Source organism: Cynocephalus volans, chromosome 4 (genome assembly GCF_027409185.1).
Source record: "Cynocephalus volans isolate mCynVol1 chromosome 4, mCynVol1.pri, whole genome shotgun sequence".
In the NCBI taxonomy this organism is placed as follows: domain Eukaryota; kingdom Metazoa; phylum Chordata; class Mammalia; order Dermoptera; family Cynocephalidae; genus Cynocephalus; species Cynocephalus volans.
In genome coordinates this window covers 104,145,172-104,161,600 of record NC_084463.1, presented here as the reverse complement: position 1 = coordinate 104,161,600, position 16,429 = coordinate 104,145,172, and the positions used below count along the sequence as shown (strand labels likewise).

Genomic DNA, 16,429 nt, shown 5'->3' with positions numbered 1-16,429 from the left:
AAATAACAATTGCACTATTTTACATTTCACCAGCAGTTCACAAACATTCCAATTTTTCCATATCCTCATCAAAACTTGTTTTTTTTCTTATTTTTTAAATAATAGCCATCCCAAATGTTGCCTCATTGTAGTTTTGATTTGTTTCCCAAGTGATTAAGTATGTTGAGTACCTTTATATGTGTTTGTTGGGCATTTGTATAGCTTTCTCAGGGAAATGTCTAAGTCCTTTGCCCATTTTGTAATCAGGTTTTTTTTTTTTTTAATCAGGTTATTTTGTGATTGTTTTTGTCATTGTCTTCTGAGTTCATTATGTATTAGAATATTAATCCCTCATTAGATCCAAGACTTCAAAAATTTTATTTCAGGCAAGGGGTTGCCTTTTTGCTCTGTTTACTGTGTTCTTTGATGCACAAAATTTTGTGATTTTAATGGGGTCCAATTTATGTAATTTTACTTTTGTTTCTTATTCCTTTGGTGTTACAGCCAAAAATTCTTGGCCAAATCCAGTGTAATGAAGCTTTCCACCAAGGTTTTCTTCTAAAACTTTTATAGTTTTAGTTGTTCATGTAGATTTTTTAATCAATCTTGACTTTACTGTTGTATGTGATGTAAGATAAAAATTCAACTTCAGTTTTGCTTTTTGATTTTATTTCATATGGATATACAGTTTTCCCAAAACCATTTTTTGAAAGGACTGTCCTCCCATTTCCCACTGAATTGTATTGGCTACCTTGTCAAAATTATTTGACCGTATACCCGTAGTTGTGAGGGTTTAGGGTTTAGTTCTGGGCTCTCTGTTCTATTTTACTGTCTGTATGTCTATCTTTAAACCAGTCCTACACTATTTTGATTAGTGTAGCTTGTAGTAACTTTTGGAAGTAAGGAAGTGTGAGTCCTCCAACTTTTATTTTCAACATTGTTTTTCTATTTGGTGTCCCTCTGGATTCCATATAAATTTTAGGATTTTTTTTCATTCCTGCAAAAATCATCAATGCAAATTAACAGAGATTGAATTGAGTCTGTATATTGCTTTGGGTAGTATCATCATCTTAGTAATATTAGGTCTTTTAGTCTCTCAACATGGGATGTCTTTTTATTTATTGGCATCTTCTTTAGTTATTTTTTTCAGCAAATTTTTGTATTTCTCAGTATGCAAGTGTTTTACATCCTTGGTTAGTTTACTTCTAAGTATTTTATTCTTCTTGATGCTACTATAAATGAAATGGTTTTTTTGTTTGTTTGTTTGTTTGTTGTAGTTTCCCTTTTGGAATGTTTATTGTTAGTGTATAGAAATGCAACTGATTTTTACCTGTTGATTTTGTACTCTGCAACTTCAATGAACTCATTTATTTGTTCTAACTATTGTGTGTGTGTGAATGTATGTGTATAATTTCCAAGTTTTCCATATATAAGATTGTGTCATCTGAGAACAGAGATAATTTTACTTCTTCCCCTTCCATTTGTATGCCTTTTATTTACTTTTCTTGCCTAACTGCTCTGTCTAGGTCTTCTAGCATTATTTAGTTAAATAGAAGAAGTAAAAATGGACATCTTTGGATTCTTCCTGATCTTACAGAAAAAGCTTTCATTCTCTCATCATTAAGTTCGACATTTGCTGTGGGTTTTCCCCAGACATCGCTTTTATTATATTGAGGTGGTTTCCTTCAACTTCTATTTTGCTGAGGTTTTTTTTTTTTCTTTTCTTTTTCATGAAATGATGTCAAAATGTCAAAATTTTCAAGTGCTTTTTCTGAATTAATAATTAATTGAAATAATTATGAGTTTGTAATCCATTATTATGTTCATGTGGTCTATTTTCTATAATTGTCCATTTCTGTTGATTATAACAAAATACTCAGACCTGATTGATTTATTAGAAAACTAAATTTATTTCTTACAGTCCTGGAGGGTTGGAAGTCCAAAGTCCAGTGAACATATCTGATGAGGATCTCAGTGGTGGAAACAATGATGCAGGTATCACATTGTTAAATGGCAGAGCAGAGAGAGATAGCAAATAGCAACTTCCTCATTCACTTTCCTTTTATTAAAGCCCTCAGTACCACACCCCTGACCACCATTATTAATCCATTCTTTACTGCACAGTCCTACAATCCAATCACCTCTTCAAGGCCTCACCCTTCAACCACCACAATAGGATTTCCCACCCTCAACAGTTACAGTGAGAATTAAGTTTAGGGGGGACATTCAACCCAGGACAATCCCACTGACTAATTTTTATATGTTGATACACCCTTGCATTACAAGATATAATCATTTTACTATGGCATTGATTTTGATTTGCTAGTGTTTTGCTGAGGATTTTTGCATCAATGCTCATCAGGCCTATTGGTCTGTAGTTTTATTTTCCTGTAGTGTCTCTGCCTGGTTTTCATATCAGAATAATCCTGACTTCACAGTGTGAATTTGGAAGTGCTCCCTCCTGTTCAAATTTTTGGAAAAGTTTGAGGAGGTGTTAATTATCCTTTAAAATTGGTGGAATTTACCAGTGAAATAATCTTGTCCTATGCTTTTCCTTGTTGAGATGTTCATTTTGTATTTTGTTTTTTTTAAATTATTGATTCAATCTCCTTACTAGTCATAGTTTTATCTATATTGTCTTTTTTTATGATTCAGTCTTGGTATTTGGGGTTTCTAGAAATGACTCTAATTCATTTAAATTATTCAATTTTTAAAATCATTTTTATTTCTGTATAATAGGTTGTGGTGCTTGCTTTTTATTTCTCATTTTAGTTATCTGAGTCTTCTTTCTTTTTCTCTTCATCAGTTCAGCTAAATATTTATCAATCTTTTTTATATTTTCAAAGAACCAGTGCTTGGTTTCATTGATTTTCTCTAGTGGTTTTTTTTTTTTTTTTTCTGTTCTCTATTTTGTACATCTGTGCTGTAATATTTATTATTTCCTTCCTTCTGTTAGCTTTATTTTTAATCTGTCCTCCTTTTTCTGATTCCTTCAGGTGTAAATTTAGGTTGTAGATTTGAGTTCTTTCTTTTCTTTTAGCATAAGCATTTCACAGCTATATATTTTCCTCTTAATACTATTTCACTGCATCCCATACTTTTATGCTGTGTTTTCTTTTTAATTTTCCTCAAGGTATTTACTAATTTCCCTTGTGATTTATTCTTTGATTCATTGGTTGTTTAAGAATATGTCATTTAGTTTTCATGCATTTGTGGATTTTTTAGCTTCTCTTTTCTATTGATTTCTAATTTCATTTCATTGTGATTAGAAAATATACTTTGAGGGCCAACCCTGTGGTGCACTTGGGAGAGTGCGGTGCTGGGAGTGCAGTGGCGCTCCTGCTGCAGGTTCAGATCCCATATAGGGATGGCCGGTGTGCTTGCTGGCTGAGCGTGGTGTGGATGACACCAAGCCAAGGGTTGCGATCCCCTTACCGGTCACAAACAAAGACAAAAGAAAAAAAATTTTAAAAAAGGAAAATATACTTTGAATGACTTTGACCTTTTTAAATATATTAAGATTTATTTTGTGCCCAAACATTTGGTCTATCCTGGACAAGATTCCATGTGCATTAAGAAAAATACGCATCCTGCTATTGTTGGGTGAAATGTTCTGCATGTGACTACTAGGTGATTAGTATACAATGTTGTACAAGTCCTCTGTTTTCTTATTAATCTTCTGTTTGTTCTATTCATTATTAAAAGTGGGGTAATGAAACCTCCTATGATTATTGTAGAACTTGCTATTTTTCTCCTCAATTCTGTCAACATCATATATTTAGAAGCTCTGAGCTTTGGTGAATATATGTTTATAATTGTTGTTCTTCTTGGTTAATTGGGCTTTTATCATTATATAATGTCCTTGTCTCTTGGAAAATTTTTTGACTTTAACTCTGTTTTTTCTGATATTTTGGATATTAGCTTAGCTATTACTCTTCTCTTTTGGTTACTACATGCATGTCATATCTAGTACTATCCTTTCATTTTCAACCTAAATATGTTAGTAGATTTTAAGGATATGTCTCTTAAATAGCATAATTGGATTCTGTTGTTTGTATCATTTTTTCAAATTCATTTGTTTTCACTGGAAAGATTAAAACATTTACATTCAAGGTACATACACTTTGGGGAAGACATACTGTTGCCATTTTGTTATTTGTTTGTTTGTTTGTTTGTTTTATGTCTTATAGCTTTTTTTGCCGCTCATTTTCTTACACACTGCCTTCCTTTGTGTTTAGTTGATTTTGATCCCCTTGATAGTAGCATAGTCATGATAATATTGTTTTTATATATTCATCCATGTGTTTATCTTTACTGGGAAATTCTATATCTTTGTATAGCTTTGGGTTACTCTCTAGCTTTTCTTTACTTCAACATGAAGTAGTCCCTTTAATATTTCTCGTAGGACAGGCATAGCAGTAAAAAACTCCTTCAGCTTTTGTTTATCCATGAATATCTTAATTTATCCCTTATTTTGAAAGACATTTTTGTCATATAGGTTTTTATTTTAACACTTTAAATTCATCATCCCTCTATGTATCTTCTGGTGTTTTCGATTTCTGGCCTAAGTCGATGTTGGAATTATGTAGGGTTAATTAAAGTAATAAAGTGTTTCGTGTATTTTCAGTATCCTTCAGGGCCAGTCCTGTTAAGTGGTTGACAAATTATATTTTATAAAACTACTGAGGAATACCTAAATGTTCAGGAATAAACCCAAGGAAATGCACACGTAAGTTATTTTCCCCGAAATTTTGTTTATTTTCAATAACCATGTTCAGGTAAAAGAAAAATCTTCTTTCTCCCATTGATTCCATAGGGACCTGTTTGTGTGAAACGATATTCTCACTTATCCTCTGAGACTACCTTGTTAAAATCACTACATATAGAGCTATGTGTTTAGGTTGTTTCATGCCTCTGAATCAGTTTTTTAAGAGCTAATTAAAGTTTTTATGAAATGAGAGAGGGTTGGAAAGAAACTAGCCTGAATGACCTAAGAAAAACTTTAAAAGACATGAGGTTCCCTCCCCCAAAATATTTTGTTTTCTTTTTCTAGTGATCTACATTCAAGGGAAGAGATAAAAATCTTTGAAAAAAGGGAATACACATTTCGCATCACCCATGGATGAAATAAAGAAACAAGTAGATTCTAGGAAACACAGATCTTTTTTAAAGGATATCATAGGAGTGAGAGTCATCTTTCATTCTAACTGTATTTCATACTGTATGAATCTATTGAAGTAACAAGAATAGGAATACCTTGTGACCTCTGGACTCAACTACAGGTTGGTATTTTCGGGGAGATGACATCACAAAGATTATATCATAAATATTTGCAGGGGGGAAAAAGGTGTTTCATAAACCAGTGTGTGCACTTTCCAATACTCTGTATTGCATTTATATAGCCAAAATATACTTACTGGCAACTAATAACTGACACCAGATTCAGCACTTTCAGTAAAGCAGTGAATATGTTAGGCATACAGCTCTCTGGTGGCTACAATTAGTGGAGCAGAAAGGAAAAACAAAGAAAATACTATGTAGAAATGATGTTATGGAGAAATTACAATAAGATATAGACGAAAAACATGGCAAGTCACTGGATTGTTATCTGTAACAGATTTGGCTCTGATTAAATTGATGCAAAAATAGGTATATTTCAGAAAGTCCTCATAAAAGAAAATGAAGCAGAGAAGTTTACAACATTCTGCAGATAATTGTTGATGTGCTTGATATTTCTGTACAAGGGGCAGAGGAAAAAGGGAAGACAGGAAGTTTATAATGGGTATAAATAGGCCTTACCTCCTACAACATTCTTCCTTTCATTAAGTTCCATAAGCACCAGCTTTTTTGTCTCTTCCTGTTGGTTCCTACTTAGTAGCAATTTTTCTTGATATTTTCACTACCAGAATGCGTAATATCCCAGACTCTGAACAGTTTAAACTCCATCATTCAAGCACTAACTTAAATGTGACATTCTCACTATCCAATTTAACACCCACGCACACTAGTCACTATTCCTCATTTTATGGTGCTTGAGTTTTTCTTGTTACCTCCAAGATATGTCCATTTCTTTATTTCCAGTGCCTAGAACATGTTTTTTATACAGTAACTATACTCAGTAAATAATTGTTGAATTAAGCAGTAGTATGACTTTAGGTAGAATCTTTTACTGAAATGAATGGACAAAGTGATTTATAGGTACCTGTGATCATATGAAATGATAACAGTATAGTCTTTCCTACTACTAAATACAGTAATTTGGCCTGTGGTTACTAATTTTATTATTCTGCTGCTAGTGAATTTAAATACCTCAGATGATAAATTTGAATTGTTTTTAACAGCAGATAAAGTTCCTGCTGAACAAATCTCCATATTTTTCAGCATCTTGTTGTGATCATCTTGGCATAGCAGCTTTATCTTCACAAGAACAAAGAGAAAGCAAGGGGGAGAAAAGACATCATGCCTCCTCTCAACACTTCTCGTCCATCTCCTGTCACCTTTTTGCTGATGGGCATCCCAGGACTGGAACATCTGCACATCTGGATTGGGATTCCATTCTGCTCTATGTATATGGTGGCTGTCGTGGGGAATGTCACCATCCTGGCCGTGGTGAGGGCAGAACGCAGCCTCCACGAGCCCATGTTCCTCTTTCTGTGCATGCTCTCACTCACTGACCTGGTCCTCTCCACATCCACAATGCCCCGCATGCTCTGCCTCTTCTGGCTCGGAGCCCATGACATTGCTATTGATGCATGCCTGGCCCAAATGTTCTTCATCCACAGCTTTACTACCATGGAGTCAGGCTTCTTCCTGGCGATGGCCATTGACCGCTATGTGGCCATCTGTGACCCACTGCACCATGCCACCTTTCTCACTCACACTCGAATCACCATAATAGGTATCATCGTGGTGGTTCGGGGCATAGCCTTCTTTTCTCCACACCCCATCCTGCTCAAGCAGCTGCCCTACTGCAGAACACGAATCATTGCCCACACCTACTGTGAGTTCATGGCTGTGGTGAAGCTGGCATGTGTAGACACAGGGTCCACCAAGCGTTACAGCCTCAGTATGGCTTCCATCATCGGTTCCTGTGATGCTGTCCTCATTGCTGTATCCTATGCCTTCATCCTCCGCTCTGTGTTCCACCTGCCATCCCGAGAAGCTAGCTTTAAGGCTCTGGGCACGTGTGGCTCCCATGTCTGTGTCATTCTTGTTTTCTATTCCACAGCAGGATTTTCTATTTTCACTCACCGTTTTGGGAAAAATGTGCCTGCACATGTTCATATTTTTATTGCAAATATGTACCTTTTGGTGCCCCCTTTTCTCAACCCCATCGTGTATGGAGTAAGGACCAAGAAAATACGTGATAATGTTTTCAGAACGCTAAGGATCAATGTTGCTTGATATTAGTTGGATCAATAAAAGAGATGACTTAAGACTAATCATAAATACAAGAGATGAAGTAGGGAAGATGACAAACAGCTCGCATTCCCATAACCTGAATGCATTCATAATCTTGAAGTTCTGTTATTTACTGGATGTTTGTAAATTTCAAAAAAAAAAGTTTAACTCAACAAGTTGTTTCAGCTTTTTCATTCAGTAAATATTGGAAAAGAGATTGTTAATCTTCCTCTGACTATACATCTTTTGAAGGATAATTATGAATAGAGAGTGAACAGTGCAGGAAGGCAAAAAATAATATGTAAACACTATAGAAGAAAAAAAAATTAATTAAAAAATTATCTAGAGCACTAAGTGTTGGATATTATACACCTGGCAGTTTGAAACAATTTCATTTATGTGTGTGGCTGTGATTTTATAGGACAGGTTATGAATATTGTGCCTGTTCTCTAATGGAATCAAACTGAAGGTTTTTTATTGATCCAGATAAGGAATAGGAGTAATAATACATAAATATTAAAAATTGGTAGAAGAAGTGCATCCTAAAAAATAATGAAACAAACACGAAGTCTCCCGTTTTGGTGTTATGGTTGCTGTGTTTTCTAGAGAAAAGCTGATAGAAGTATATTTTATAAAATAAGTCAATATTCTGGAGTCTATTGACTGCTAAAAATTGAGGTCATGAATTCCAAGTTTCATATTTAGTGGTCAAAACTGACATATTATCAGGCTATCATATGCATTGGGTTTCATTTGATTAGGTGATCCGCAATCCACTATGAATACACATGACCTGAAACATGGTATTAACAACAATGTTGAAATACTTCTGTTTAATACCCCTGTACCAAAGATTTAGTTCCTTCTTTAGCTCATTGTCACTATTTTCCCAGGCCGGTTATCCATGTCTCATTTTTCTAATTCCTGTGGGTTTTGTTTCATGTTTTTGATTTGTAAAAATTGTTGTTTGGATACTTGTGCTGTTAAAATTTTCACCACCACTCCTTGCTTATTAGCTTTAGAAACTCACATGCATAACTAACCAAAAACTAACATCTCTAAGTTCACCAATACTCAGTTCATAATTCAAATTTGGTGACAATGTAAAGTTTTCTATTTTGGAGAACTTGACATATTTGTTATACTTTCCTTAACTAAGAAATCAGGATCAGAAGCAATTTGAGTGTATATTAATGAGTTTTATTTGGAAGTAGTCGATTTAAAATTCATGTAGAATATTAAATAGTGCACATCCTGTAGTAGAAAAGTCTCAACTAAGGGAAAATATTCAAATATCTTCCACGTATAAGTAAGGATGGTATCTATTATGAGTGAAATCGCTCAGAGAGGAATTGTATAATAAAAAGTACAGATAATCTGAAAAATGATGAAATTTGGACTACCGTGCTCCATCCATCTTATTTAAGTGTCTCAGTTTTCATTTTTTTATTGAAACATAATTGATTGTACATATCTGTGGGGTGCAAAGTTGAATATCAATACCTGGAGTCAATATGTGATGCTCAAATCAGTATACATTATACAATGTAATCATTTTTTATGGTGACTCTAAGGCATTGTTTGGAAGTTCAGAATATCGTGTCCCTGGTCAATCTTGTTGCCTAAACAGCCTTCTAAGTTTTGACTTAGGTTTCCTTTCCTATTGTGTTTGCCTATTTGATTGTGGATATGGATTGTGGTCTTATAAATATAGGAATTTTCATTACCAAAAAAAACAAAAACAAACAAACAAACAAACAAACAAAACCTCTCTTTCCTTCTGAACAAAGAATGTGGGCAGAATGCTCCAGCAGTTTGAAAAGATAATTTTGTTTTGTTTTGTTTGTTTGTTTTTTGGTTTGGGTTTGTTTTATCAAAAAAACTGGGCCACAATGAAGATGGCATTTCACTTTTTAATGCCTATTTTATTTAAAAGTTGATTGAAACCTAAATAAGTGTTTATAGTAATAGTTAATCAGCTGCAATTCCAAAGCACAGTTACATAGATTTATTTTGCAGCTTCTCTGAAACCACAGAAAGCTCTGCCTCTGTTAAAATTCCCTATGTATCTGCATGAGTCTGAGATAGTCTCTGTTTTCTCCTGTTCTGTTATTCCTACTAATAGTACCCCTTTCAATTTCTTTTTCCACAAAATTGAAGTGTGTTACCTCTGTCAGTAGGACATGGATGACTAAAGCTACATTTTTAAGTTTTTGAAGATTTTATTTATGTAGACATGTTTGTAATTTTGTATGTATGTATATATTTTTGAAATGTAATTAAATACAGTAAAATAAACAGATCTTAAATGTACAGTTGGTAAATTTAGACAAATGTGTAGGCTATTTACACAACCGAATCATACAGGACATTTTCTACAGCCCCCAGAAAGTTCACTCTGTTTTCTCTATTGAAAGTTCACTGATGGGTCGATGTGTATTTTATGAAATGGGAGTTGTTGTTTTGATTCATCAACTCATTCACAATTTTTGCCTACGCATTTACACACAGTTTTAATTAAAAATAATATATTATTTTATTTATACCTATTTGATCTCCTTGATGTAGTACTCTCTGAAAAATGTTAGATGCCTGTTAAACTAACCCTGAATTAATTAATCTTTCTTCATCCTCTCCCTCTACTGCACTTTTCATCTCCTTTTACTTCTTACCCTCCTTGTTTTCATATTCTCATTCCCACCCTCACCTTTCTAGTGCAGCTGATAAACAGCATTATTTAATTGGAAGGATTGCATTTTACTTCCTTTAATTAAACATGTCTTTTCCTGATAGATACCCAGACTGAACACATATTCTTACATTTTGTAGAATTTAGACTCCGTGATATTCTCGTAGGTGGTTTAATAGCTTATTGGTTAAAGATCCAGGCTTTGTGTTAGACTGTCTGGGTTCAAGTCCAGTACTCTTTCCCTGGCTAGCTTTCTTGCTGTTTAATTCTTCTGTGCCTCAGTTTCTTGCTATAGAGAAATGACTGATTACAGAACTGATATGGTTGAGTGAGGATTAAATGAGATAGGTAAAAATCAGTGCAGTGGCTCAAAGAAAACACTCAATAAATATTAATTCTTTTATTCTTCCCCAATGACCATATTTTCTCCACTCTTCACTTATTTAAAGTATTTTAGGAAATGACTGTTATGTCCTATTTAACATCTTTGCAACTCTGTAATATTTGAATTTTTTTATGTTTATATAATGAAAATATTTGATTCCATTCTCTGTTAGCCATGTATTTGCTAAATCTAGCAACGTCTCAATTTTACTTTTTATTTTTCTGTTGAGTATTTTGTTTAATAGTATGCCATATAACAATGACATTATTAAAACATTCTGGAGAATGAGATAACATTCTAAAAGAGCAATAGAATAATGATAAGAGGTAATCACTTTTTATCTCTTCTGTTGACACAACACAATCAAACAATAAATCTTCTGTTGACTCTGTTTACACAATAAGTGAATAAATTCACTTATTTATTCATTTGTAATATGTTTCCAATAAATGTCTTTCAAATTGGATTAGATTGATTTGAACTAGTTTTCATGACTCTCAAATTTATTCTCTCAGCATTATTAAGTAATTTTTTTCTCTTCTTTGTTCCTTAAAAGAAATTTGTTTGAAGAGACCCTAATGAAGTTGTTTAGAATCCTTTGATACCTGATATATCTAGTAAATATTGAAACAAAATCACTCACCTGAGAGTGCAAGGATCCTGCAGGTTTCTCTGATAGTTCAGGGCCTCCAGCTCCCTTGCTTCATCATGCAAACTACACAGATGAAGTAATATTAGAATGGTATGGACTAAACTGTAACAACAGGTTATACTATGTTTGATGCCATTTTGATACTGGCACATATGCTTTTCTCTCTTCCTAAAATCCCTTTTAGTGCTATGTATATATCAACATCATACCCTTTCAGCTCCTGTTTATCTTTTATGACACAGCTCAGTGTCAACCTAAGGAAGTCTCCCCTGGTGTTTCACTTTGTTAATTTCTGAACATTGATATATTAATAACAAAGAAATTATATAAAATCACCACTCATGTTTTTAGCCTTAATATCAAACGTAATCAAAGGACATTTCACTAACTTTTTTTTAATTGTGGCAAAATAATACATAACATAAAATTTATCATTTTAACCAGTTTATGCATACAGTTCAGTGGCATTAAAAAGATTCACATGGTTGTTCAACCAACACCACCATCCATCTCCAGAAGTTTTTCATCTTCCCCAACTAAAACTCTGTATCTATTCAACACTAACTCCCCATGCTCCCCTTATTGCCAGGAAACCACCACTCTACTTTCTGTCTCTATGTATTTGACTGCTCTAGGTACCTCATTCAAGTGGAATTACGTAATATCTGGGGGGTTTTGACTGGCTTATATCACTTAGCATAATTTCCTCAAGGGTTATTCATATTGTAGCATGTATCAGAATTTCCTTATTTTGGGGGTTGGATAATATTTCCATTGTATGTCTATACCACATTTTGCTTATTCATCTGTCAATGGACATGGGATATTTCCACCTTTTGGCTATTGTGAATAATGCTGATGTGAACATGGATATACAGATATTGTTTGAGTGCCTGTTTTCACTTAATTTGGATACATACCTAGAAGTGGAATTATTGGATCAAATGGTAATTCTGTGGTTAATTTTTCTAAGAACTGCCATATCTTCTTCCACAGAAGCTGCATCAGTTTACATTTTCAACAGCAATGCACTAGGATTCCAATTTTTCCACATCTATAAACTTTGTTTTACATATATATATAACAGTCATCCTAGTGGATATAATGAGGTATCTCATTGTGGTTTTGATTTGCATTTCCCTAACAGGTAGCGGTGTTGAACATCTTTCCATGTGCTTATTGGCCATCTGCATATATTCTTTGGAAATGTCTATTCAAGCCCTTTGTGCATTTTTTAATCCAGTTTTGGTTTTGTTATTGTTGATTTTTAGGAGTTCTTTATATATTATTGAAATTAAATTATTATCATGTATATAATTTGCAAATAGTTTCTGCCAGTCTGTGGATTGCTTCTTCACTCTGTTGACAGTGTACCTTGATCTGTTTTATGGCACAAGCCCTGAGTAAATAACGATAGACACTCACTGTTAAAGTCAGGAATTAGGGATTTTACTTCTCGGCCAGCTGGCTGTCTCCTCAGAAAGCCTGGTCAGAGAACAGCCCCGAGCCTCATTAGGGAAAAGTTTATAAAAGCAAAAACCACATCCTGTTTGGCATACAGGATGTTCTGCAAGAGCAAGCAAGCTGGTTTACAGAAGCCAAAATAAGCCACTTAAGCTATTTTTATTGGCTCCTCAGCCTGTCTTCAGGCAGTTTCATAAATTGGTTTTTTTTTAACAGATGGTTAAATAGGTGACTGTGGTTCTGAATTAAATCTAGGTAAAACAGCATTTTGGGTAAGGGTCTTTATCACACCTGGATGCAAGGGCAGGAAGTGTGGTTACTTGAGTAGAGGTCTGCTTTAGAGAGCAACTCTGTTTGTTATTTACATAGGAAAGAGCTGGCAGTCTGTGGTTTTTTTGCTAACACAGGAACAGGCTTGTGACCACGGAGCTAGAGTGCAGAAATGCATTTAGCTGTTTTTAAAACTGAGACAAAGATGGAGTCAGTCATGTTAGCTTTGACAGATACTCAAAAGTTTTTAATTTTTATCAAGTTTAATTTATCTGTTTCTACTTTTGTTGTCTATGCTTTTAGTATCTTATCCAAGATATTATTACCAAACCCAATGTAACAAAGCTTTTGTCTTCTGTTAAATTTTTTCCTAAGAATTTTATAGCTTTACATTTTATATTTAGATCTTTGATTCATTTTGAGTAATTTTTATATGCTGTAAAATATAAGTCCAAATTCATTCTTTTGCATGTGGATATTAAGTTGTCCCCATACTATATTAAGTTGAAAAGACTGTTCTTTCTTTGTTTAATGGTCTTGGCACTATTATAGAAATCCTTTAAGTATATATATGAGAGGGTTTATTTCTAGCCTCTCGATTCTATTCCATTGACTTATATGTCTGTCTTTTTTATTATTATTGATTGAAACATAATTGATTATATAAATCTGTGGGGTACAATGTTAAATATCAACACCTGTGTGCAATATGTGATGCTCAAATCAAGATAATTAGTATATTCAACATTATACAATGTAATCATTTTTTCTGGCCATTTACCAATTTCTCACTAACCCTCCTTCCCTTTCCCCTTTCCTACCACTAGTGGACTCAGTTCTGTTCTCTCCTGTTGAAAATCCAGTGAATTATTGTGATTGTTGTATCTTTCTTCTTTCTTTTTTTTTTTTTTTTTTATTTATTTGGGGTTTTTTTTAGCTCCCACTTATGAGTGTAGACATGTGGTACTTCTCTTTCTTGCCTGACTTATTTCACTGACATAATTTTACCCAAACTCATCCATGTTGCTGCAAATGGCAGAATTTCATTCTTTTTTATGGGTGAGTAGTATTCCATTGTGTGTATATACCACATTTCCTTATACAGTCATCCATAGTGGACATCTATGTTGATTTCATATCTCAGCTATTGTAAATAGAGCTTTAATAAACATGGAAGTACAGGTATCACTTCAACATAGTGATTTCCATTCCTTTGGGTACATACCCAACAGTGGGATTGCTGGATCATATGACAGTCCTATCTGTAGTTTGAGAAACCTCCATACTGTTCTCCATAATGGCTGCACTAATTTACAGTCCCACCAACAATGTAGGAGGGTTTCCCTCTCTCCACATCCTTGCCAGCATTTGTTATTCTCTGTCTTTTTGATAATATCCAGTATAACTGGGGTGAGATAATATCTCCAAGTGTTTTTGATTTGGATTTCCCTGATGATTAGTGATGTTGAGCATGTTTTTATGTATCTGTTGGCCATTTGTATACCTTCCTTTGAGAGATGCCTATTCAGTTCCTTTGACCATTTTTTAATCAGATTACTAATTTTTTAAATGTTAAATTATTTGAGTTCTGAGGTTTTCATGCACAACTCCAACACTATATGTCTGTTTTGATGCCAGTACCACACAGGTTTAATAACTATAGTTTTGAAGTTAGTTTTGAAATCAGGAAGTATGAAAGCTCCAACTTTGTTCTTCTTTTTAAAATTATTTTGGCTATTTGGGGTCCCTCGAGATTCCTTTTATAGGAATTTTAGATTGAATTTTTTTATCATTTCAGCAAAAAATGTTGCTGGGACTTTGATAGGGATTGCATTGAATCTGTAGACCACTTTGGATAGTATTGACATCTTTAGCCTTTCAATCCATGAACATAGGAATCTTTTCATTTATTTGTGCCTTCTTTAATTTCTTTGGGCAAAATTTTGTCATTTTCAATGTACAAGCATTTTGCCTCCTTGCTTAAGTTTATTCCTATCTATTCTTTATTCATAATATTGTAAATTGAATTATTTTCTTACATTTCCTTTCAGATTGTTTATGGTTATTATACAGAAATGCAATTGATTTTTGCATTTTAATTTTGTTTATTAATTCTGTCCGGTCATTTTTGTTTGGTTGGGTTTTTTGTTTGTTTTTGTGTGTGTTTGTGACACAGATAATTTTATTTCTTTCTTTCCAATTTGTATGCCTTTCATGTATTTTCTTGCCTAATTGCTCTGGCTAGGTCTTCCAGTACTGTGTTTAATAGAAATGGCAAAAGCAGGCATATTTGTGTTGTTCCTGACCTTAGAGAGAAAGCTTTCAATATTTCACCATTGAATATGATGTTAGCTGTTGATAACATCTTTTATATATGGCCTTTATACTCCTGAGAGTGCTGTTTTGGACTGTTCCTTTTGTAATCTTTAAAATTAGATTTTTTTAAAGGGGGGAGGTCTTTCAGAGTTTTATTGTTTCTTATTGAGGCATAATTGAGTATACATATTTTTGGAGTACAGTATTGACTACCACCATCTGTGTACAACATGTGATGATCAAATCAATATTATTAGCATATTCATTATTACAAATCCTAATTATTCTTTGTGCCTTTTACCCAACATCTTCCCAACCCTTCTCTCCCTTTCTCCCTCCCATCTCTAGTAAACAAATATTTGTTATCTCCTTCTGAAAGTTCAACGTATTATTGTTATGTTTTCTTTCTTTCTCCTTCCTTCCTTCCTTCCTTCCTTCCTTTCTTCCTTCTTTCCTTCCTTCCTTCCTTTCCTTCTTTCTTAGCACCCACTTATGAGTGAGGACTTGTGGTATTTTTCTTACTATGCCTGGCTTATTTCACTTAATATAATTTTCTCCAAACTCATCCACAAATCTTGTGAACAGCAGAATTTCATTCTCTTTTATGGCTGAGTAGTTTTCCACTGTATACCACAGTGTATACCACATTTTTCATATACAGTCATCTGTCAATGGAAGTTTAGTTTGGTTCCATAGCTTGGCTATTGTAAATAGAGCTGCAATGAACATGGGAGTGCAGGTATCCCTTTGAAATGATAATTTCCATTACTTTGGGTACATACCCAGAAATAAGACTACTGGATCATATGGTAGCTCTATCTGTGCTTGTTTGAGAAACCTCCATACTGTTTTCCATAGTGGCTGAATTTACATTCCCACCAACAGTGTAGAAGAGTTCCTCTTTCCCCACATCCTCACAAGCATTTGTTATTCTCCATTACCTTGGAAATAGCCAGTCTGACTGGGGTCAGATCATATCTCAAAGTGATTTTTCTTTACATTGCCCTGATGATTAGTCATGTTGAGCATTTTTTCAAGTACCTGCCAGCCATTCATAAAACTTCCTTCGAAAAATGTCTGTTCAACTCCTTTGCTCATTTTTTAATTGGCTTATTTTTTTTTTTTTTTACCACGTAGCTGTTTGAGTTCCTTGTATATTCTGGAAATTAATCCCTTATCAAATTTATTGTTTGCAAATATTTTCTCCCATTCTGTGGGTTTTCTTTTTACTCTGTTGATTGTTTCCTTTGCTGTGCAGAAGCTTTTTAGTTTG

The 16,429-nt window shown here is 33.9% G+C and overlaps 1 protein-coding gene across 1 annotated transcript; it reads left to right on the top strand.

Annotated features, from left to right (window-relative positions):
• The first annotated feature begins 6,438 nt into the window (after positions 1–6,438).
• LOC134377305 (olfactory receptor 52M1-like) lies at positions 6,439–7,383 on the top strand. Its single transcript, XM_063095956.1, has one exon. The coding sequence runs from the start codon at positions 6,439–6,441 to the stop codon at positions 7,381–7,383; it is 945 nt and encodes a 314-aa protein (XP_062952026.1).
• The last annotated feature ends 9,046 nt before the right edge of the window (positions 7,384–16,429 follow it).

What these genes read in the sequence shown, in the direction of transcription:
- LOC134377305 (XM_063095956.1), top strand. Translation starts at nt 6,439, where the DNA reads ATGCCTCCTCTCAACACTTCTCGTCCATCTCCTGTCACCTTTTTGCTG.